The sequence below is a fragment of the Synchiropus splendidus genome, chromosome 4, assembly GCF_027744825.2.
Source record: "Synchiropus splendidus isolate RoL2022-P1 chromosome 4, RoL_Sspl_1.0, whole genome shotgun sequence".
Classification (NCBI taxonomy): domain Eukaryota; kingdom Metazoa; phylum Chordata; class Actinopteri; order Syngnathiformes; family Callionymidae; genus Synchiropus; species Synchiropus splendidus.
The window spans coordinates 28,220,540-28,243,277 of NC_071337.1; the positions used below are offsets into that span (position 1 = coordinate 28,220,540).

At 43.0% G+C, this 22,738-nt stretch overlaps 2 protein-coding genes across 6 annotated transcripts; one reads left to right on the forward strand and one right to left on the reverse strand.

Moving 5' to 3' along the window:
* Nucleotides 1-246: 246 nt before the first annotated feature.
* Nucleotides 247-18,038, forward strand: tuft1b (tuftelin 1b). Of its 5 annotated transcripts, none has more exons than XM_053862426.1 (13): nucleotides 247-429; nucleotides 667-714; nucleotides 12,332-12,403; nucleotides 12,467-12,562; nucleotides 13,629-13,703; nucleotides 13,769-13,834; nucleotides 13,892-13,981; nucleotides 14,454-14,561; nucleotides 15,609-15,829; nucleotides 16,255-16,360; nucleotides 16,532-16,615; nucleotides 16,966-17,060; nucleotides 17,132-18,038. In XM_053862426.1, exons 1-13 carry the CDS (start codon nucleotides 331-333, stop codon nucleotides 17,202-17,204), a joined length of 1,233 nt encoding a protein of 410 aa, XP_053718401.1. In that variant the 5' UTR covers nucleotides 247-330; the 3' UTR covers nucleotides 17,205-18,038. The 5 variants fall into 5 exon arrangements, with proteins under 5 accessions (XP_053718401.1, XP_053718402.1, XP_053718403.1 ...); XM_053862427.1 differs by having other exon boundaries at nucleotides 248-429; nucleotides 12,470-12,562; XM_053862428.1 differs by having other exon boundaries at nucleotides 263-408.
* On the reverse strand, nucleotides 17,995-22,125 carry LOC128757270 (protein C1orf43-like). The gene is made up of 7 exons (XM_053862431.1): nucleotides 21,783-22,125; nucleotides 21,607-21,708; nucleotides 20,556-20,664; nucleotides 20,434-20,487; nucleotides 19,953-20,119; nucleotides 19,537-19,595; nucleotides 17,995-19,017 (listed from the first exon to the last, which is right to left on the reverse strand). Exons 1-7 carry the CDS (start codon nucleotides 21,843-21,845, stop codon nucleotides 18,810-18,812), a joined length of 762 nt encoding a protein of 253 aa, XP_053718406.1. The 5' UTR covers nucleotides 21,846-22,125; the 3' UTR covers nucleotides 17,995-18,809.
* Between the last annotated feature and the right edge of the window lie 613 nt (nucleotides 22,126-22,738).

Genomic DNA, 22,738 nt, shown 5'->3' on the forward strand with positions numbered 1-22,738 from the left:
CTGGTTGAGAGTGCGCCCGCCGCACCCCTTGAGCAAGCCCAGACTGGAGAACAGGATGTAGTCACAGAAGCTCCTGCCTTGATTCAAAACTGGTTGAAGCTGTGACCCACTTTCAAAATTTCAGGTCAGATACATCACATACAGACACATACAGAAAGTGTCAAACGATCTCCACTAAAGGTCACATGGGGAGACCAGAGTGAAGGTGTTATCAAACAAGACTCAATCCTCTTTGCAGGTCTGACCCAGAACAGCTGACTCGTCTCTCAGCCAGCGCCACGGTGAGGATGGAGAACACTACTTGAAATAACAAAGCCCAATGACAGATCAATGGAAGCGCTGTGGAGGACGTTGAAGCACGTGACCGGAGAGAAGAAGGCGCGCTGGTACCTGCCGGAGCGGTCAGAGGTCAGAGACGCAGCTGCCCAGGTGGAGACACGTTTGTTCTGAAATACAGTCATTCATGTTGGGCCGGAGAGAGTTGTGAGGCTGCGCGGTAAAGGTGTGCGGAGTTGAAGGTACGGTACCCGCGGGCGGCTGACACGCGAAGCAGGCGGATCGAAGCGCGTCTCTCTTATCCATCCTTCCAATTCTGGTCATTGTTGGAAGTGGAGCTTCACCCAGACGGCAAAAAAGCACTAACTCATTTGTCTATTTTCTTTGAAGATGAGTTGTGGAGCACCGAGGAGAGAACATGGCGACCACAACACTCGCGTGAGTAGTTCCTGCGCCTCCAAACTGTTCAGCATCTATGGCATTTATCGTTTTGTTTTGCGCACTTTAGTTGGGGGGATTTTAGCTGACAAAGGTTGGTTGTAAATGATCTGTGTGGAGCAGCTATGGGAGGAAACCCAAAAGTGTAAGCGTGCCGAGATGTTTTCCCAGGGAACCAAATATGGTCTAATAAAATAGCACCTGTTTTTGTTGAAGAATTTATCTGCAGGTTGAGCGTGTCAGAGCCACTGTTAGAGGGTATCATGGGATTGGCTCCAGATTTTGTGACGATGGAGCACCCAAATAACGCAGAATTTGAGGGTGTAGCACTAAAATTTGGACAGGTGCGGGAGGTCATCCATAGTCATCCGACAAATTGCTGGTGAGTTCATCATGTTATGATGTATTCCAGTCAGTGTCTCAGCATGACACAGCTCATCAATGCACTTGGCCATCGACATCATTGATCTCAAGTTGCTTCAAGGACAATAACACAGTAATCTGTTTTCAAACTCCCATGAATAGAGACGTTCCAACAATGGCTGAAGATTGAGTCCGTCATCACAATGAAACTAAAGTGAGGAATGATTCAGTACTTTTCAAATTCAGTAAACTGACACCAATTACTAGTCAACAATTAATGATATTATATAGAAGTAATATTAGGTTTCCCACCCTGGGACTTTTTCCAGCATAGGGGGTGTCGCAAGAGTGTCATGTAGAATGGATAAATTTGCCATAGATAGGATCATTGCAATTTCCTGCAAATGAATAATTTTGTGGAAAAATGAATATTCAAGGTCAACTTTGCTTGATCCAATCGCACAGAACAAAAAATGATGAGAAACATCTCAGAAAGTACAATATATACTTCGATATATTCATTGAGGTACAAGAACTGTTGATAAAAAAACAGAAAAATACATTTTCAAAATACGTAAAATACTCGACTTGTTCTTGTCTACTGCAGAACAGGTGCTGTAAATGTAACTATAAAAGATACACGACCAATGTCTTCTGGTTTAATATCTGTGGCCTTCTGTTAGGACTGTTATTGTCCCCCTCAAAACAAACCCTCCTGGTGTATCACTACATGCTTTGACTCCAAGTATATCTATCATAAATCATGTGTGCTTGCGGCCAACACCATGCACGGAAGACACCATACATCCTCATGCTTCCTCTTGTTTATGCACTTGATGAGCGTCAGTCCTCCATAATGGGAGACCCCATGCTTACTGAACAGGGTGGTGTGATGTAACAGTCGCGGACAAACAGAGGATCACAGTCGGTTTGCTACTGTGTATGGTCAAAACACATGTGCTGTAAACAGGGCTTGGCATTTAGTCTCAGCAGAGCGGGAGCTAGAGATGAGGATGCGTCATAAACGGTTGAAACTGTTTATTTTCCACAGTATAATTTGAGCTAGAAGCAACCAGTAGGAAACATTTGGAGCATCATAAAATACATTTTTGTTTTGAATGTTATGTTTTAGTCAAGTCAGAGATGAAAGGTTACATTTGTGTAACAAAAAAGCAATGTATTCAGAACCATGGGAAAAAGAAATGAATGTGCTTTGAGTTGAAGTGTCATGGGACAAATGTAGAAATCCAGAATTAGTCTTAAGGTGTAAAGACCCTATATTGCTCTTAACCAAGTTCATTGTTCTCCTTGATTTCTGTTGTGACATTTGCGATGTAGTGTTGTAACTAGCTGCTTGACCAGATTTGACGCTACATTATATATCCTTTTGCACCAGAACTATTGTATGTTGGAATTCGGACTGTTTTCGCTGAAGTAATAAACTAGCAAGCACTCAGAGAGTGCAGACCCCCACCAAGCATGGAGGCGCTAAAGCAGCAATCTGGAACCTTTTTGACTGAGAGCCAAAAACCCTGCATATTTTAAAGTGTAATTCCGCAAGAGCCATATTTTTTTTTTAATACTGAATACAGCTATATGGAGACGGAAGACCAACAGTCTTATAATAAGATGCTGGATTGATTTTTTATAATTTTAATTAAGTAATAACAGTTACAACAGCACTAGAGGAACATTTTTCTAGTCAGTGGGAACCCACCCAAGTTACAATTTCTCTAGTGACAGTTCAGCTCGACCATCAAGTTCAGCCGTTACAGCGTCACACAGCATAGCATGGTCCCATCGCTCTCAACAGTGAACTCAGTTATACTGACTTGAACCGTAACAATTCCCATGATGCTCTGTAGTCCACTCAACCAATCACAACACTTGTTCACTTGAATAGCTCCGCCTCCACAGCCAGTCAGATGAGCACCTTGGCACTCCAGGAACAGAAGCGAATTTGCAAGAAGAGGTCGGAATACATGGACCTTCACTGTAACTGTGCTTGTTGTTGAGAGTAATGGCACCTCACATGCTACTGAAAGTCATCTATTGTTTGTAGCAGAACTCGATGGATAATGTGTCTAGATCAACAGAGAAAACTGTCATAATTGGCAATACTGTCTTGTATTAGGTCGTAGTGCTCTCCAGTCTCAATAATTCTTGGTCTCGGTTGTTGTGGTCTTGACTACCACACCAGCACAGCCACATGTGGCTCACAAGTCATAGGTTCCTGACCCCTGTGCTACATTTTGTTTCACCAGGACACCAGACCACAAGTTACCTGCCTTTGACTCTCATATGTTGACCTCTAGTTAAAACAGCGGCGTGAGTCACATACTATCACCTGTTACCTATTCCAGTGTAATCTGGAGGGCGTTGCCTGGGAACAACACATGATACTGTTTCTGCGTACAATTGCAATAATTGGGTGGTAAGTGGGTGCAACATAGTTAAATGGGGTCATTTGGTGTTCAGCTTTGTCTTCTCTTCTCTACTGTGACTGGGTCTGTTATATAAAGACTCATTAATCTCTTATGCAACTCGCCACATTCCTCGCTGGGCTGCTACTGTCCAGTGTCTCTGGCAGAAAATCCATTTCTCATTCTGAACTTTATCTGCTGGTCACTGATTTATCTCAGCTGAGCCTTTGCTTTTGTAAATCAGTGACAGGAAAAATTGACAGAATCTTCTCTGCCAGTTCCAAGAAGCGTATCCTGCGGTTGCTCCTGTTCTGAGGATCGGATTCCCTGTGAGCCTGGTCCGGCTGAAGCGATGATGTAGTGGCTGCTACATGTGACTCATCTGTACAGCGCCCGAGTCGTGGCTCTGTGAATGGTCTGCCCAGTACGGCTGCAGCATTATTTCGTAGGAGAAAAATAAAATGTTATGTGCGGCTGGATTGAAACCATTCTATAGTGTCAGGCCACCAAGTGGGAGATCCAAAATGATGGCACCAAAGGAGGTCTGTTTCCTCACCCTGTCATCTCTGCTACTCATCTACTGTTGCTAACAGGTTTGCTGTTTGTGCTGGCGACACAGGCACTGGAACCTGATTATTCTTTGTTGTAACTGTGTGTTCCCAGAGACGAGAGCTCAATGTCTCATGTCCCAATATATATTCCCTAGGGTCAGCCACCAAGGTCCCCACAGCCTCAGATCTTTAGGATCCCTCTTGTAGGTGGGGCGTCCCACAAAAGTGCGCTGTACTTTTGGGCCATGCCTGAGTGGGGCCCATGGATAGAGCTCAGTCACCTGGGAGAGACTCAAAGACTCTCCTCCGCTTCAAGAGAAGCCATTAGTGGTGTCTCCTGGACTGCTCCTCGGTCCAAGTGGGACAAGGACTCAGGAGACTTTGGCCTGGAAACACTTCACTCTAAATGCTGCTCATGCGACCAGAACACTGGAGAAGTGGTGATTTTCAAGGGGAGTTCTGACTAAAGTGTTTTAGATCGAAACCCACAGAAGGTTATGATGTGTAGTTCATGTTCCAAAACTGCCTTGTGGTACATAGAAACACAAGGATGCTACAGGCTCTCTCACATACAGATTAGGGAATAATTACCATATTTCATATTTGTTATTAAAATAGCAAAATAAAACACCCAAAAAGTAAACATGGTGAACAAACTTGAGAAATGAAAGTGTGTTTGCTCTGATGTCAACTGAAGTGAATTTATTAAAGAATATTTGAGCCATCAAGTGATTCATTTGTTAGGTAACACAGTGACAAACGGACGAGGGAGTAGTCGCATTTTGTCGCAAGTGTGAACAATAATTTGCTGACTCATCTATTAAGAATGTGACCCCATCTGCAGGAGGTGTCCCCAGTTTTATCGCCAAACAATCAAATCAGTGTCCCACTCAACCAGAGGTCGGAAGTGTGTGCGAGAGCGGAGGAGGCTGAGGAGTGTGTGTCTGTGAGGACTCAGTCAGTAGAGAGCTGGGCTGGGCTGCTGACGGAGCCTCGCCCCGCCATGTAAGGAGAGAAGCACGAGGCTTCCCACACTGTTAGTCTGGATCGCAGTGCCGGGAAGGAGTCAGCCTGTGTGCTCAGGTACAGACCTTTTTAGAAGATCAGTCTTTTTACCCATCCTTCTCATGTGTTGTTGTTGTCTTCATTCATATTGAATTACCGTCTATGTTTAGTGTGTGAGTCAGTGATGTTTAGAGTCTCCTCGCCATTATCCCGTCAGAATGTAAGTGTCTGCTTAACCCGCTGATGGATGATGTTCGTACGGAGCTGTGAACACACAGACTTGGCGTCGGAATTTTAACACTCATCTATGTGCCACTAGTGATCCAAGTGTGACTCTTTGAATTGTACTGGCCTTCTCTTCTCCTGTCACTGTAGCACTGGACAAAGTATTACATCAGTGATGTCATTACTCTACTAGCTGGTAAACTGAGGCGTGGAGAGCCTGGCTCCTTAAAAGGTATTGATCTCTAGCCATCGATCAGGGAGTTGCTGATGGGAGGATTTTTCTTTGACTGCATCACATTTCTTCCAGTATTTATGGTTTAATATGTATCTCAGATGCGTGGACCTGTCACCAACTGTCCCCATGACTTTTAACAATCCTGAAAAGTGCTCTGTTTCCTGATGAGAAGAGGCTTCGCACCCTTGTTTAGAAAACAAACCCTGTTCTCCTCAAACCATTATTATATTTCTCATGCAAACTCTCTCCGTCTCATCTATGCTTATAGTTGACCAGATTTAACTGACAGCTAGAGCTAACAGGAACTCACAAATCTCACCCACAATGAACGACTGAGGGGTCTCTCATCTGTTATCACAAGTGCCATGTCTGCCATCTTATCTGTCTGAGGGGCAACAGTCCGTTCTCTGGTCATGTTGTCGACACAACACTTAGACGTTGACCATTTCACTTGGGATCCTGGGAGCAGTTGCTTTTGTAAGTCAGGGGAAGAGAAGAACCTGAAGTCTGGGGACAGCTGCGCCTCATTGCCGGGACATTCTCGGTGCAGCCACTCACGTTTATAGACGTCCACTCACTTTGAACTGTCAGGTTATTTTTATCTTTTTCACATTCTTTTTTTAATCGTGTTACTAAATGTTTTTTTGTTACTTGACTTCTTTTTTATCCAAATTTTATATCTGTATTTTATTGAAATAATATGATACGTGTCACATGTCCTGTGGGGTGGGGGAGCATATACAGTATGAGTATACAGGCAGAAAGAATACTTTACAATACTACCCATAGATGGCATTGCTTTTTTCCAAGCATAATAAGAACTTTGAACAGGATTTCATTCAAAACAATAGCAAAAATAAATAAATAAAAAACGTATCACATATTTTTTAAGAATGGGCTCCAAATCTTTTTGAATGTTTTATTGTTTCATAACTTCTTGAAGCGGTTCAAGCATGACCTAGTGGTCTACTTCTCTCTTCTTCTCTTTGCCTCATTATTTATTACTATGTAATTGTTTTCTGGTGCTGTCTTGCTGTTGTCACCTGGCCTCTGTAACAAATTCCTCTGCAGTCTTATTGACTGCAACGACAATAATATGTATTGATATAAGCAAGAATAGAATCACAGAAGACAGAATGTTGCCTTTATGCTTTATAACAAAGTTCACACGGAGCTATGAACACATCTGCCAGGGAAATGGAACATAACAAACAGCAGAACAGAAGTGGCAAGACAGTTAAGTATTATGAACAAATGCCAATTTTATGTGTGTGAATCACTGAGAACACTACTGTACTGTACTAAAACACTTGCTCGACGCAGTCAAGGGTGGGGTTACATATATCAAAGTAACTAAAAGGCCACAGCTTCTACTACAAAATGGCTCTCCAAATAATGTGCAGTATAAGGACGTGAGCTAGTCGAGAGACAAACACTGCTGGTCATGTTCAGAGTCAGAAATGGACTGCAACTGCGATCATCTCCAAAGACTGTTTAATCTAACTCCTGACGAAGAGGAGCAGAGAAGAAGAGGGGACTTCTACCAACCATACGCTGGAACCACACTGAGACCATTGCACACTGAAATAATCACTGACAAAGGAAATGAAAAAACAAAATAACTTTAAATCAATTCATTATCAGATAAATTCAAAGAGAATTATCTGATACAAAAACCTTATATTACCTGATATTAGTCCAGAGATAAGTACAGACATCACAAGTCAGTACAGGATTATGTCAAGGACACACCGTAGACTCAACGGGAATTTACCTCTGAAAAACAAAAACACGTTATAAAAAAATGACTTATAACATTTGCAGGGAAATAAAGGGGAGAAAGAATAAGATTTTTTTTTTTATTTCAGTAACCTGAAAATGAGCACGGATAAACATTCAGTTCTTTTACTGTATAATACTGCCCACAAGCAAGTGTTATATTTCTTTCAAACAGCCCACGGCTGTGAAAACAAATATTTGAAGTAAAATAAATTATTGAAATGTAAACACCGGTATTTTTTCTTCATGTTTTCTTAGCCATAATGATGGAGAAGAAACACTCTCATAACACACAGTGACTTTTTGATTCAAACTTGTTTGAATGTACTGTACTGATTATTATCTGTAATTAATATAGTATTCTTTTGCATGGTTTATATGTTCCCCCATCTTATGTAATACCAACCCCCCAATGAGAATGTTTACACTAACATTGCAACCTTAATATTCATCTATATCTAATTGTGTCACCCATCATCCTCAGTCATTTTAGCTGTTAGAGCTCATGAAAACTAGTGTTTTCCGTGACCCTTGAATTGTTTGGTTTGGTTGAACACACTGGTCATGGTGTCAGTGTGATGTAAATAGTTGGGATTATTTTCACTCTCAGCATTGTCAGGAACGAAACGCAGAGACTAGGCCCGAGGCTGCTTTTGGTTCTGGTCAGGTTTGGATCTTTGGCCTTTTAGTTTGTCTGCAGATCTTATCGTGCTGCTCTAATTGAACACTAGTCCCAGCTCGAAGGAACAGACTGTTAACTTGGACGTCCATTAGTGCTGCGCCTGCATGTCAGCATCAGGAGCAGCCATTGAACATGTTGCGTGCTGCTGCAGCTTTATTCGTCGATTGATCCTAAATCACTCTTTGAAATCATTGAAGTGGTTAGCCAAGTGTGGAACTGAACCTCCTGCTATTTACGTAGCCGCTTTGCAATCGGAGGCATCCGAGAGCAGACTACTAGCCGACCTGCAGACTGCACTAATGATTATTTTGGATATTGAGACATGAAAATGATTCTCTGCGTTTAAAGAAATTATTTCTAAAAAGAAATTGTTTTACTTAGTTGTGTCTCAAAAGGTTACAAAACCTAGTTTTTTTTTTCCAAAACATGAAAATAAATAACATACTTTTCTCGCAACTGTGAGCAGACTCCAGTCATCACACGACTACTGTGATCATTTGATCGATTTAGATCGGTTTAGAACGGTCTGAGCAAATACATAGATGCTTTCTACTGCCTCACATATTTCACATTACATTAATTCATAAGTGCACGATAGAAATTCAGACCCACAACTTCAGGAATGAGCTCTCCTCTATTTAAGCAATAAAAGAGTTTCGACTAACTGCAGAACTTGCCGTTTGTTATCTTCTAGTCTCAGTGCCGTTGGTTTTTCGGGATGACTTTGCCCCACATGTCATTCGTGTGTTTTGTTATATCTCAAAAACACACGAGACCGTGTGTGTCGCCAGTTTTTGAACATTTGCTGCTGAAATTCATTCATAATCGCAAGATTATGTTATGGTTCAAGAGGAGTTGCTTCTGTTTGCTGAGTCGACAGGTCTGTGCCTGTTGTCTGTTTACAAAATGAACCACACGTTTTAGTTGTGCTGGTCTAAACACGAACGTGGATGTGCCTTGCGTCAGTGTGGTTCACAGCCAAGCCTCAAATTTCAGGGTAACATAAATCCTGGAAGAACATCAGAGATGCCAGTCATCTCTGTTAGATGAGATAAAAGAGAATTTACATGTCGGAGCAGAGTCTACGTGGGATTTTGTTGTAGCTCCCAGCCACATTAGCAATTGTGTGAAGACATCAAAACCAGCAGCTGAGCTTTCACTTGTTATTCATTGAACTCTTTTAAGTTTTGCATGAGATTTTTCTGGGTCAACCTCCTGTGTTAGTGAACTCTACGACAAGAGCACACATGAACTAGAACATTCATGATGGTATACTGCAGTGATGCGTCTGCATTTGGCACATTCTGTAACAGCTAAAATGTCACAAATATTTTGTGTGTCAGCGAAGGCATGAAAATGAGTGTTCCCAATTCCAACCAGAGAGTTGCGTGCGACGAAGTGCGGAACATTGTGTTTACAAGTCCAGATGGGCGTGTCTCCATGTGTGACTGCAGGAGACAAGCCCTCCAGCATTTTCCTGCTCTGATCTCAATTTTAAATGGTTTCCATTCTTCACCCTGGCTCACGCAGATGCCACTCAACCTTAAAACCATTTGAGAGTCAAAGCAGCCAACTGTTGCTGACGTCAGATGGAAACTGTTGCCAGATCATGGCAGCTCCAACCAAGCAAGTTTATCTTGGTGTGTCGCCTGTGTGAAGTAACCTGCTCACATTCTCGGAATTGTTTTGTGTTGTTTTAACATTAGCCCTCAATGATATATGAAGTGCATCACGTTGCCAATGTAATTAGACTGGTCACATCAGACCAATGAAATCACAAGCGTTTTATTTACATTGAACTGCTTTCGACTGTGTGTATTCCTGGACGGCACTTTCACAACTCTGCCTGGTCTCAGCTGCTGTGTGGAGCTCCATCTGAAGTTACTCATTGGTCTGATGCATGTTGACAGCAGGAAGAATGTTTCCCTGTAAAAAATCCATATGCTAGCTGCAGCGATGTTTAAGCCACAGGGTTCCAAGTGTGTGAAAAAGACGTTTTCTTCCATGCTTTTTAAAGTCATACAATCATACTCAAGATTGTATCATGTTGCATCATGATTCAGGGGCAAAGCTCATAAATTCACAAGTTGCCATCACATTCCGGTTCTAGGGAAACTAAAAGAATGCTTTCCATCCTGAGTCTTCTGGTCTTTCACAGTTCTGACAGTGAAGCTAGAGTGTATAGCCGCGGGCTTCAGTGTATAGAAATGATGAAGTGAAATGAATTTGCTTTTGGAGTAGCAGACTTGCCTATCTAAGGGGTCCAAGAACCATTTCATTCCCTACCTATCATTTGAGTTATTTTTCGATGACAAACTGTCTACTAGTCAGCTTCCTGAAGTCATCAGCAACAAACTGGTGAAGAAGGACTCCATGTCACATTCCTCAACCTTGACACATCCCTTGTGAATATGACGATGTTTCGCTGACCTTGTCTGACCTTGAAGAGCAGGTGAGGTGGATGTCAGCTACTGACTCAAGCAGCCTTTCCTCGGCTTGTGCAGGTGACCTTGTTCTCTCAGTCGTGACCCAGATCGTCGGCATCCTCATCACTATCAGACACTGTCATAAACTTGTTTTTCGCCACGTCTGTGGGAATGTTTCATATTCATAAACGCGCTTGTCTCGTCTTGTAAGAAAGAGTTCTAATTAAGAGTTTGTAGCAGTTGGTGGCGTGCAGAAAATGTGTCACTCTGTCTTTATCATGCCTGCGAGATACAAGTCTTGTTTGCAGTTCAAATATGTTATGTGGTGTCACGACTGATTTCTCAGGCTGGCAGAGTCATGAGATGTTGTTTACAAGGCTACAGGCCTTTTCGAAGGGGTGAGGTCTGTGAGGCAGTTTTGATGACAGTATGAGATGTTCAGCCATATGTCATATCTGAAACATGAAATACAAATGTTCAACAAGTTCTTTTGTCAAAATACATAAATAAAACTGTTTATTGTGATGCAGACGTTTTGCCTGACCATCTTTGACACTTGAACCAGATGGTTTACCTCTGGTGGACGAAGAAGAAAGTTTCAAATGAAGCACAGGAGGATGGAGGGCTGGCTGACCAGCTCCCCTTCTTAAAGCTGGAGTAACTTTCCTCACAAGCTCAGAATTGCATATGGCGGTTCGGATGAGGCCTGCGGTTGGTTAAGTACGTTGACTGGTTTTGCGAACTATGTGTAGAATAATTAGAGCTCACAAACATTTTGTTCTCCTGTACCTTCACAAGCCAATTGAGCCTTGAGCGGTGGCATCATTACGTCAAGTGAATAACCCTTTTGAACTTTGACAGTCTCAGTGAGAGACCACACAGTAGAACGCCGCAGAACAAAACCACTCAAAGGTGGGTCGGGATTAAGTATTATTTCAGTTGCGGCACAGCTGATGACAATATCTCCAGAGTTACATAACACTCCAACTAGAACTTCAACAGAGATGTTTCTGGCTTTTCACTGGATCAAAAGTGTTTTCTTAGCTGTCAGAGAAGAAAAGGCGACTTAAGCTACCCAGCGACACACCCACTCTTAGCAGCAGCGAGTTCACATCAGAAGCTTTTGTTAAAAGCCATTACGTGTAGAAGTTCAGGAGGCTATTGACAAAAATGGAATGCTCTATTTATACACTTTCAAGTGTTTCGCACACACCTTCCGTCTTATGTAATGATGAATGGATGACAATAATTACCTAACTACACCAAATATTTGAAATATTGTTTGCATTTGTTTGCCTCAACTCATGTCAAGAACATTCAATATTGTTTGTGTGACTTGTAGTATTCATTTTTATTAGTAAATAACAAAACAAAGCAGTAACAATAGCTCTAAAGCAGCAAAGATACCTACGGTGCCTACATTGCTTTTGTTTTCTTGTCACGATGCTGTTGGGCGGTGGACTATGTGAGTTGAATTTTGTGTTAGTCATTCGAAAAATACAAATGAGTTCTGCTGGTACATGAAGGACATTTTTTTCTGCACATAGTTCTGTGACTAGTAGCTTTGAGCCCTCACTCAGAAATGTAAAGAAGATTCTGTGTATTGGTCACAGTGACACCACAGGACAAATCTTTCTTGGTTACCGTGGCGACAAATATGACTCATACTCACACTGCGGCCAGTTTTGATTTCCCTCATGACTTTAGAGAAGTGTGCGACCACAGGGAATGCTGGAAATGTCCTTTCACGCTGGGTTGCTAAGCACCGAGGTCCTCATTGTGGAACACTTCAGTAATGGGAGGTTCTGTGGTTAAAAGTTTCCATATGCTCCGCCTTTTTTCTCTTCTATTCTGAACTTCTGTGGCTCACTCTTGTTTGTCTACGCAAGTGTCTGCAGACATCCACCCCCTCTCTTCTGTCTCCACAGCACAGACCTGAGCTGCAGAGACTCACTTTGGAGAGTCAGAGTCAATCGGACGGATCCGACTGGAACCACAAGGTACCACTTGCCCGTAAGACTTTTCTAAAATTTTCTGTATATATTTCAACGACTGTTGTGAAGCAGGAGAGCAGCATTGCTGTGGTCCTGCCACAGAAAACACAAGATCCGGACGAAGCACTCATCACACCAACGGACGACAAAGCTAAAGTGATCAAGGTGAGACGTCATGAACCTCCTCGCTGATATTCACTTGTATTGTTTCATCTACACACGTACACACACAAAACCCTCATCACAGCTGTTGTGTGTTTGCTGCAATTGTCGTCTCCAAAAGTTTCTAATTGTGTGAATGTTTGTTGGTCTAAATGTGATCAGTGCATTGAATCATGGAAAATGTATTTATTGTTGCAAAGTGCCATCTCTGTGTGTACGATGTTGAGGCCACAAGAGTTTTAACCAGTGAATATGTTTTGGGTTATCGTGTCCAAGACATCTGGATCTGTGGGGAGACATTTTCTTGTTTATTTTTTAGTTCACAAACAACATTTTGTTTTGTCCTGACGTGTGAAATATTGCAATGCCACAGCAGTTGCATGTCAGGCCGAACAGAATCTGATTATTTTGTTTTGCACACAAACACTGTTGCCAACTTTGACGTGCAACAAGGACTGGTCTTTGTGTTCACCAACGCTGATGGAAGGTTTTGTGAAAGCTGCGGCTACTTGCGTAAGTCCAGCTTCAGTCAAGAGTTTTAGTGCGCCAAGTGAGGCTTCTCATAAACAGCAAGTATCTGTGGATTGCAGCAGTGTAAAGGAGCGATGTCTGTCATTTCTGTAGCGAGACATGAGGGCAGACTACTTGCAAAAAATCTGTGTCATGCGTGGTGGTATTTTAATTTCTCAATTTTGTTACATCATCTTCAAGACATGGCACAGTTTGATCCAACCAAGACATGCCGTACAATGTAGAAACTAGTGGTGGCTGATGAAGCTTCATGAATCCTCATTTTCCAAGCTCACTAGATGGCACTCACTGTGACTTCCGACTTTGAACAATGATGTTCAGTGTCTATACTAATTTTGCCTCCCCTTCAAACCGAGAGCGCCACCTACTGAGTTTGGAAAATGAGGCTTCATGAAGCTTCATGCCTTGGAGCCCGTGTTCAAGGATCTTGGCATTACATCCTCTTTGTCTGAAACATTTTCTGGCTGGTAGTATTTTTGTGTTCTGCAGAGAGTAATTCTTCTTTTCAAGCGACTAATGGGTTTTGGTTACGCCAAAGGTTTTCCTCGAGAATCGTCCTGAGGCAGCACAGAGCGTCAGGATGTTGACAGATGAGGTGTCTCAGATCCAGGAGGTCAGTGTGTGCCTCACCGTGGTGTGATGTTGTGCATGTTTCTGAGGTGAGTCATGTCTCATCAGGTGAGGTACTGTCTGAAGACGCTGAGGGAGCAGATGGCAGCTAAACAGAGCATCAACAACAAAAAGGTAAAAGCGTTATTGCTTCGATCGCCCCAGAAATCAGTTTTGAAATCTTTTGTTCAGTACCCAGCCAATGGTTACCATGTGAGCATGCACAACATCCACCCTGCTGTCACCAACGGCAACGCACTGCACGTCGATCAAGATTCTCATGTGAGTAAATGCTTATCTTTTGCAAAGTGTTTAAGGTGGATATTATCTGGATTGCAATTACTAAAGGCAATAGTTCAGTTCTGAATGTATTTTGGCTTTCACACACATGTGTTTTGATACTTATAATCTCCTTCATCATCTGGAATGTTGGTGGATGATGGTGCACTTCTGGGAGTAGTCCTTTTCAAAAGAGTTGTGGCGGCTCTATATGTCCTCTCTTTGACAACATCTGGTCGGGTTACTGTCGCATGAGTCATTCACAGGCTCAGAACAGAAGAAACTCATTCATGCGCTAGCTCTGTTGTGTCCCCATTGTGTTAGCATTATGTGTGTATGTAGGTAAACAAGGATCTGTTTACTTTAACCCACTTCAGCAGATTAGAATGTGAACTGGCTGGACTGAGTGTCTCCCCACTATATGTCTTTGAGCTTTTCTGATGCAGCTTCAAATCTAAAATTCTGTGTCACTCAGGTGGAGAATGATGAGGAGAGCGCCACCCTCAGGCAAGCCACCAAACGTTTGTACGCACAGTTAAAGGAAATGGAGAAGCGGCACCAGGAGGAGGTGGAAAGGCTTCAGGTTTGTGTTTCGCCCTGCAGCCTCATCACATCTCATTCAGGTCATGTGAGGACGTTGGGAACTTTGAAATATTTCTGGAACCACCTCAGTGTGGTGTTCAGCCTCTGCGAAAGATTTTAGAGTTCAGTTCACACTCTACGTTTGTGGCTTTGATGTGAGGGAGCAGACGTGCTCCAGGACTCCAATTTTAATGTCAAAATAAGGACAGGCAACACATTGAGTGTGAAAGCAGTTGTAAACGGACCATAAGAAACAGATCTGAGAGACACAGAACTGGTTAGTTTGCTCCTTAATGGTATGTAAATTATTTGCACCGAAGTTTTTCTGTTGTTGTTGTAGTGCAATCCTGGTGGTTGACTTTCCTCATTTTAGCAGTTGTAATGTAGAAATACACCACTTTCACCCCCTGTCAACTGTTGGTGTCTGTGTATTTTATTACCAAGTTTAGTTTTTAATTTCCCTGAGACACAGTGGGAGTTGTAAATATTTGTAATAGCCCCGGGTATGCAGGATGATCTGTCACCATACTTGATTTTAAAGCAGAGGTGGGCAATTAAATTTCCCAAGGGGCCGGGTTATATATTGTGACCGTTGAGAAGGGCCGTCAAACACAAAGAGAGGAGGACAAGAGAAAATTGAAAATAAAAATCATGTGTGATTATGAATCTACACTGTAAAAATGCATAGAAACTGTTGGTTTGTTGTGTTTTATTTAATTTAAACCACATTCCATTTAAAGATTGTCAATGTGGCTCATACATTTCAAAATTTACTTACTGACAAGAAATGCTCCTAAAATAGCCACGAGAGAAGATTTAGAAAAAATAATTAAACAAGAAGGTTATGTTTCAGTTACATCATAATAAACAAAAAACAATCCATAAGACAAAATGTCAGAGACAACAACAATGTCAGTTTTATAGTTTTGCTCCGACTCCAGGAGGGCCACATAAATACAGTCAAAGGGCCGCATTTGGCCCCCGGGCCGCACTTTGCCCAGGTCTGTTTTAAAGTGTGGAATAAACTCTGACCATGCTTCTCCTGCAGGTGGAGAACAACAACTACAAAGTGCGAATTGCAGAGCAATCGAAGCGACTGAGACACACTGAGGAGCAGTCGGAGGAGAAGAGTCACCAGGTGGAGGAGCTGCAGAGGCTACTGGGAAGTCTGGAGCTTGAGAGTGGACTTCTGAAAGAGAAAGTAGCCGCAGGAGAGGCAGAACTCTTGCAGCTGAGGGCCGAGAGGGAGGAGGAGCCGTCGACAGAGAGGTGAGAGTGGAGGTGGTTCATGTCTACCTGGTCCCTCCACCTCTGACCGTTTTCACTAAATACAATTGTGTACTAGGTTATTTTGTGTATATTTAGTAACATTTTACTTCTTAACCTCTCAATCCTATATTTTTTCCATTTTTAACTTGTTTTATGGAATAAGCTTTTCTGGCAGTGACCATTGACTCCTAATTCATCTCACGATAAGACACTTTATTGTCACAATAGGTCCAACCCCCTTGTAATGTTTTCGTTCAAGATCATAAATGTCTCGGACAATAATAATTTTGTAGCTATTTGTTCAGTTATTCAGCAAAGCTCACCTACAGTTAAGTTTTACATAGTTTTTAGTTATCAATAAAAAAGTTTTGATGTTAAAGATCTTCATTTGCTTTGATAAACGACGTCGTTCGCTGCTTCCACAGATGTGAAGAGCTGGAGAAGGAAGTGGCTGTGCTGAAAGAAAAGCTCCATCACCTCGACGACATGTTGAAGAGTCAGCAGAGGAAAGTTCGCCACATGATTGAACAGGTAATGACCTCATCTTGATTCAGCCACACAGGAAGCCATTAGTGAAGCCATGCGCTTCTGACATAATGTGCAATCGATCTTGGGGAAGTGAGTTCGGAGGAACACCAGTCACTCATGATGAATAAAAGATGCTACTGCTGCTGGAAACTGAGCCGTTTGTGTTCTCAACAGCTGCAGAACTCTCGCACCGTCATTCAGGAGAGGGAGCGGTTCATCCGGGATCTGGAGGAGAAGATGTCCTTCCTGGAGGCCGAGGTCAGCCCCACACCTCTGCTTGTATTGTGTGTCGACATTGAGCGATATACCTATGTTAGGTGTGATTCCCAAAACACACTGAAACAACTGAAGCGCTTATCATGGTCCGCATTGTAATTCAGGATTACTCATTCTCTGTGACTTGGTTCAGCAGATGCTCTTCTGCATGCTCTGCTCATCTCCAGACTGGACCTTCTATTTAGCAACCGAATCTACCCTGGAACCCCCAAAACTTTTTTTGCTTCTGAGCTTGACCATCAGTCGCTGGATGCTGATTCACTCATTATCAGTTCCGTCTGACCAGCTGTTTTGTTGAGTGCACTGGAGGAACTCGTGATTCTTGTTTGCAGAACCGTGAGATGCACGACCACATGGACTACTTCCTGTCAGAGCAGGAGCCGCCCCCACTGACGTCCACGGAGAAGAAGCCACAAGTCATTTACAGGTGAATTTTCTGTTTGATAAAGAGCTCTTGGATCCATCTGAAAATTGATTTTGACTTCCTCGCCTACGCAGCAAGCAGCTCATGCCCACTACACACAGCAGCAAGTCTCTTCCCTTCATTAAGGTCATCGAGATCAAGTCCTAAAGCGCCAGCACTGACCCTCCCTGCCACATCTTAGGTGCTGCTGCTGCTGCTGCTTCAGCACACGTGCGCCTCCATGATAGCCCTGATGCAGACAACCCCCTCATTTTCCTGAGTGGCTGACAGCGAAATCCAAAAGCAGAGCCACCAAACTGCAGTTCAGGTGAATATTTACTGTTGATGCCTGGCAAAAAGGACAAGACTACCACTACCCTCAAAGAACTTGACTTCAAACTCACCTCTGGACACCACACCTCTCACATTCTCAACATTTGGACCGGAGAAGAGTGAAAGGTCACGTCACCTCACGTCACGTCACCTGTTTGGACTCACAGTGAAGGAGCCGTCTGGAGGTTCCTTCTCGGAACGCGGGGATGAACTGCCGACCAGCTGGATTACATTTAATGCTGAACAGCATAAAGTCAAGTCTCAGCTCCAGTGCAGGTTTGAAAGGTGGTTAGCCTTGGGTCGCCGTGTGATGCAGTGAAAGAATCTAGACAGTCAAATCAGTGCTATCATGATCAAACCTGATGAAGTGGCCGGCAAGTGTATTAAGTTTGATGTAAATAGGTGTGTAAAGAATGTTATTTAACCAGTTCTAGAGTTTGTCTAAGAGATAGTTGTGAATAGGAGCTGCTCCTCTGCTGCAGGTGAGAACTTCCGACACACAGGTGCGGATGGCAACTTTGCTCATACAGTGAGTTATAGCAACCATGATGATGTCACACAACTGTTACACTGACTCATAACTTGAATTCTCCGTCATAACCTTAAACGTTAACTTGTAGACGTTTTCTGTTGCTTTTATTTAACATCAATAAAGAAACTATGCTCTCATCTTTTGAATGAGCGTCCTCTTGTACTGCCACCATGTGGCCAAACAGGAACATCACACATACCGCGAACCACCGGTAAATTTCTTTTACTCGGATTGAAAAATGAACAGTCATACAAAGGTATAAAAGATGAAAAAATATTTGTGAAAATTAGGTTTACAATCAGGTTTGGACACAGCAGAACACCGGTGAGGAACAACTGTCGTCACAGGATTCTAATAAATGAATAACTTTGCAACCACAGTTGCAGAGTGGTTAATTTAAGATTTTTGTTTTCTACACTACAAGTCCTTGGCTTTACATTTTCAAGTGGGATTCTGACTCCTTTCCTAGAAGTTATACTGACCATCTAAACAGATTCAGATTCAAAAATAACAATGTTCACTCTCCTACCCCAGTTTGCATCCATTGCTCACGTTTTGTGTTTCTGTGTTAGTTTGCATCTGCATCTGGTCCACAACTCAACCAGTCTGCTTTAGCTGATGTGTGTAAAGTGTGCATTGACTAATACATCTTTCACTGAAGTCTACAAAGAATAATGAGCTGGTCACAGCTTTTGTGACGTCCATCACTTAGCGAGAGATAAAACATGAACAGCAGTCGGAAATTTTTTTTAAAAAGTACATTTTTTCAGGACATACTCCAAGGACGTGTCTCGGGAATACAGCTTCACGAGATCCTCTGAATCGTCTGAGCAGAGCCAAACATCTCCACCATGAGGCTGTTCTTTTGTCAAATAAATAGATAAATATAACTCTGAAATAAAGAAAAGTCACAACGTGCTCTCTAATGTGTTGTAGTTGTCTTTGAAGCTCTTCAGCTCCAGGAAGTGTTTGGGCCTCTTGCTGCGCTGACCGGCGGACGGCAGGTAGGTGACCTGGATGGTGGAGGGGGCTCCGCGTGCCGGAGAGCCGGTCAGGTCCTTGGCCGCAGACTGATGATGCTGGTCCAGACTGGTGCTGCTGGAGTACGCCTTCACACTGGACACAAGGATATGAAATTACACACATTTCAAAGAGTCGCTGACAACTCATTCTACCCTCTTTATCTGCTTTCTTCGTCACACACATTTCTCCCTCCTATTCAGAGCGCAAAGTAAAGGCTTTTTAAAATCCAGCTTAGACCTTTTCTGACTTGCAAGAGGTTTTACTACATCCAGTTGGCTCAAAACAAATTCAGTCCTAATTTAAAGTACACCGCCGTTGATATCATGACAAGGGGGCGATCACAGTAATGAAGCTTTATGTAGGTATATGTGCTTTATGTAATGTAAGATGTGAAAGGGGATTTTTTTTTTTTTGCTTTAAGGTGAGGAAACCAGTGTGTTTCTTGCGTTGACAGCTGATGGTGAACAACATAGATGACTCAAACGGAGGCTGATCTTCCCTGCTAGGACTCCCACTTTGTGTCACTACGTCTATTTCTCCAGGAGACGTCCGCTAGAAGCTCAACAGCACATCCCGACTCTCACAAGTTCAGACCGACACTCAGTTACTCACACATCAGCCAGTTCGTTCAGCGCCTGCTGATACTCCCGTAGCTCGACTTCCCCAAACACCTGAAATGAAAATGTATATTTTTTCTACTACCATGAAAGTTATTTTCCATAGGTGCAGGCATCATTTCCAGATGGTACAGAAGCCAAGAAAAACCTACATATGTTTCCACAGTTTTTGTTTTGCTTTTTAAATGAGTACACATTTGTTCACTACAATGCATTTGTTGTCAAGTACCTTCATATTTCTATTTAGTTTTATTTATTATATAAATATTAATTTAATTAATATTTAAATCTAATCATCATGAGTACTGCTCCAACAAGCGATCTGTTTCTCACAAGGGCAGGGAAAACTCTGCCATATTTGTACGAACTCTGCAGGAAAGTGGTCTTTGCAATGAAGACCTGTGGACTGACCCCAGTGCCGTGGCGAGCGTTGTCGTAGCCCTCCAGCAGGCGGTCGATCAGAGCACTGCGGCTGCTCTTGATCAGTGAGTGAGAGTTCCTCAGCTCCAGCAACCAGTTCCTGAAGCTGCGACCCGTGAATGCGCTCGGGTTCCGACTGATCTCCTGGAGAGGAATTCCTGAAACAGGAGGAATATTTGAGCAGCTTATACATCCAGAGTGATGAACAGAGAGGAGGACGGTGAAAAAGAGAGTGCAGGCCGGGCGGAGACAACTGAGGCAAAGTAGCAGCAAGAGTGAAAGGGAAGCTTTATCGGACAGTCGTGGTCACTGCCACAAAGTATGGTTTCAAAAGTCAAAGTTAGTAGAGTCAGAGATGATGATACAAGGGAGGGATATGGGGAAGGTGCGGTGAATAAGGCCATGTCAGGCTGACTTCATAAAGCACATGGAGGATGTATCAGTGAGACTTTTCAGGAAGACTGTGACTCACCTGAATCTCGGATGGCGTCCAGAGCTTTCATCCTGTAGAGGTAATTATAGCAACCTGAAAAAAAAGGGTCATTCAATTCAGCGTGCTGGAAACAGACATGGCTGGGCGTGCTAGTCACTCACTCAGTTGTGAGGTTCGCTTTAGTCGGTCGTCTTCTTCTGACAGCAGACGAGGCTCAAAGCGGATCTCCTGGACCCTGGACAGCCTGGAGTCTATTTGCTCTCTCAAGCCCTGTCATTAAAAACACAACCTGCTGTGACGCGTTTGCTCACAGATCCAGGACTGAACTCCCAGTGTCTCCTGGCTGAGATGTGGAGATGAACCACAGAAATGATGCATCACTTTGACTGAATTTAAACAGCTGTAAGTTTTAAGATGAATCAAAAAAGTGAGCGGTGATGGCTCATCATGGACCACTTAATCTGCATTGTCGCAACAGTAGACAGTTCCACAGCTCATAATTTGACTGTGTTAAGAACCTTTGTTCCAGATATGGACGGCGGGGTGGGTTACATATTTAACAATTTACTTCTTCTTCTCTTGATATTTCCCATTAGTGTTGCCACTGTGAGTGATCCACCCTTGTGGTCATCCTCCAGTCCACACATCCTTGTTCATTTATGAACCTCATTGAGCTTCTACTCTTCTTCAATCTCCAACATTCGTGGTGCAACGCTGTCTCGCCTTTCCGTGTGTCCAAACCCACCAGGGCTCCCTAACTATACATCCAAACTTCTCCACGTTTTCTCTCAGGTACTCGTTTCTGACCTGGTCCTTCCTAATCCCTCCCAATGACAACCTCAGTATCTTCATCTCTTGATTCTTCTCAGTCCCAATACATCATGACAATGACCACTAGAGTCCTGCACAGCTTCTCTTTCTGTTTCTCTCTACTCTCACACACATTTACAGACAGCAAGCTGCAGCTTTAGCGTCCTGAATGTATACACCGGTAATAATAAACATTAAAGCTATGAGTCCACCACGACTACAGCAATAGTAAGCGGCAAAAATGATGGCCTTACATGTGGTCCTGATGTTACGTGCATGTCAGATTGTAACTGTTGAGTGGATGAAACATGTTCCCCATGTATTTGTAATAACCGGCCGTATCGATCGTGGTTTGAGCTCCGCCTTCACTCTCTCGATTAACCTCACTTGGATTAACCTCACCTTTGGTGCGTTGTGTCCAATCGGAGCATGTGGTCCACGGCGGGATCTCATGGCAAAACGCATGATCTGCCTTTTGACGAAAATAAACAGCAGCACAAACACCTGAATCAACACAACAACGCCCGTGTTAACAGGCAGGCCGTCATGACAGCAAACTGTGCTCGTGAGCCGCTCACCAAGCTCCCGTAGGCCATCACCAGAACAACGTTGACCCCGGACAGAGGCGAAGATTCAGCCATGTTCTCGTCTGCAGGAGGTTAGGTGGAATTGTTCTGAAATTCGAAAGAAACTTGAGGTCTACATTGTGAGCAGCTAAGACGCCGATGGCGACACACCACGGACGTCCATGCACCGCGATGACGTCATTCCAACGAGACTGAAGAATATATTATTAACGCCAATATACTACATCACATCATATTCGTAAGGAAAACATCCGGGTTCATGTAGTCGGCGTCAGACAAATAATCCTGCGACCTAAAGACTACAACTATGGCAAAACGTCACATCCGGTTTATGCTTCGACGCATCTATGGCGTTTCGTTCTGTGATTCGTACAGCTTCTGTCACGTGACATTGATTTACGAGAAAAAGAAACCTATATATTAAAAAAAAAAACAACTATATTTAATCGAATCTGTTGTATTTGTTGTCAAAATTTAAACATTTGAGTGTTGCACTCGTTTACTGTAGATGCATTTGTGTCTTCACCGCGGCCGAAGCTGGAGTAGTCTCCAGTTATTCCGGTCAGATCAGATGTGTCAAAGGCAGGCTCAGGGACCACTTGAGGCCCTTGATCAAATTTAGTGCAGCCTTACCGTGTCTGTCATTTAGTGTATATTACTTGTGGGTCATAATCCCATCACTCCTAGTGGCCCAATTTGGGCCACATTATCAGCCAAACGTGCGCCTTTTATGACTATCAACTCAAAATAACCCAAGAACCACTGACTAAACCAGTTTGACCTTTCTGAGCTGGGCTTTAAAGCCTCTGAAGTGAGTGTAAATCTGTGGACACATCGCATTTCTTTGATGTATTGCTGCCAAAATTAGCTATAGAAATTCTCTCTCTCTCTCTCTCTCTCTCTCTCTCTCTCTATATATATATATATATATATATATATATATATAT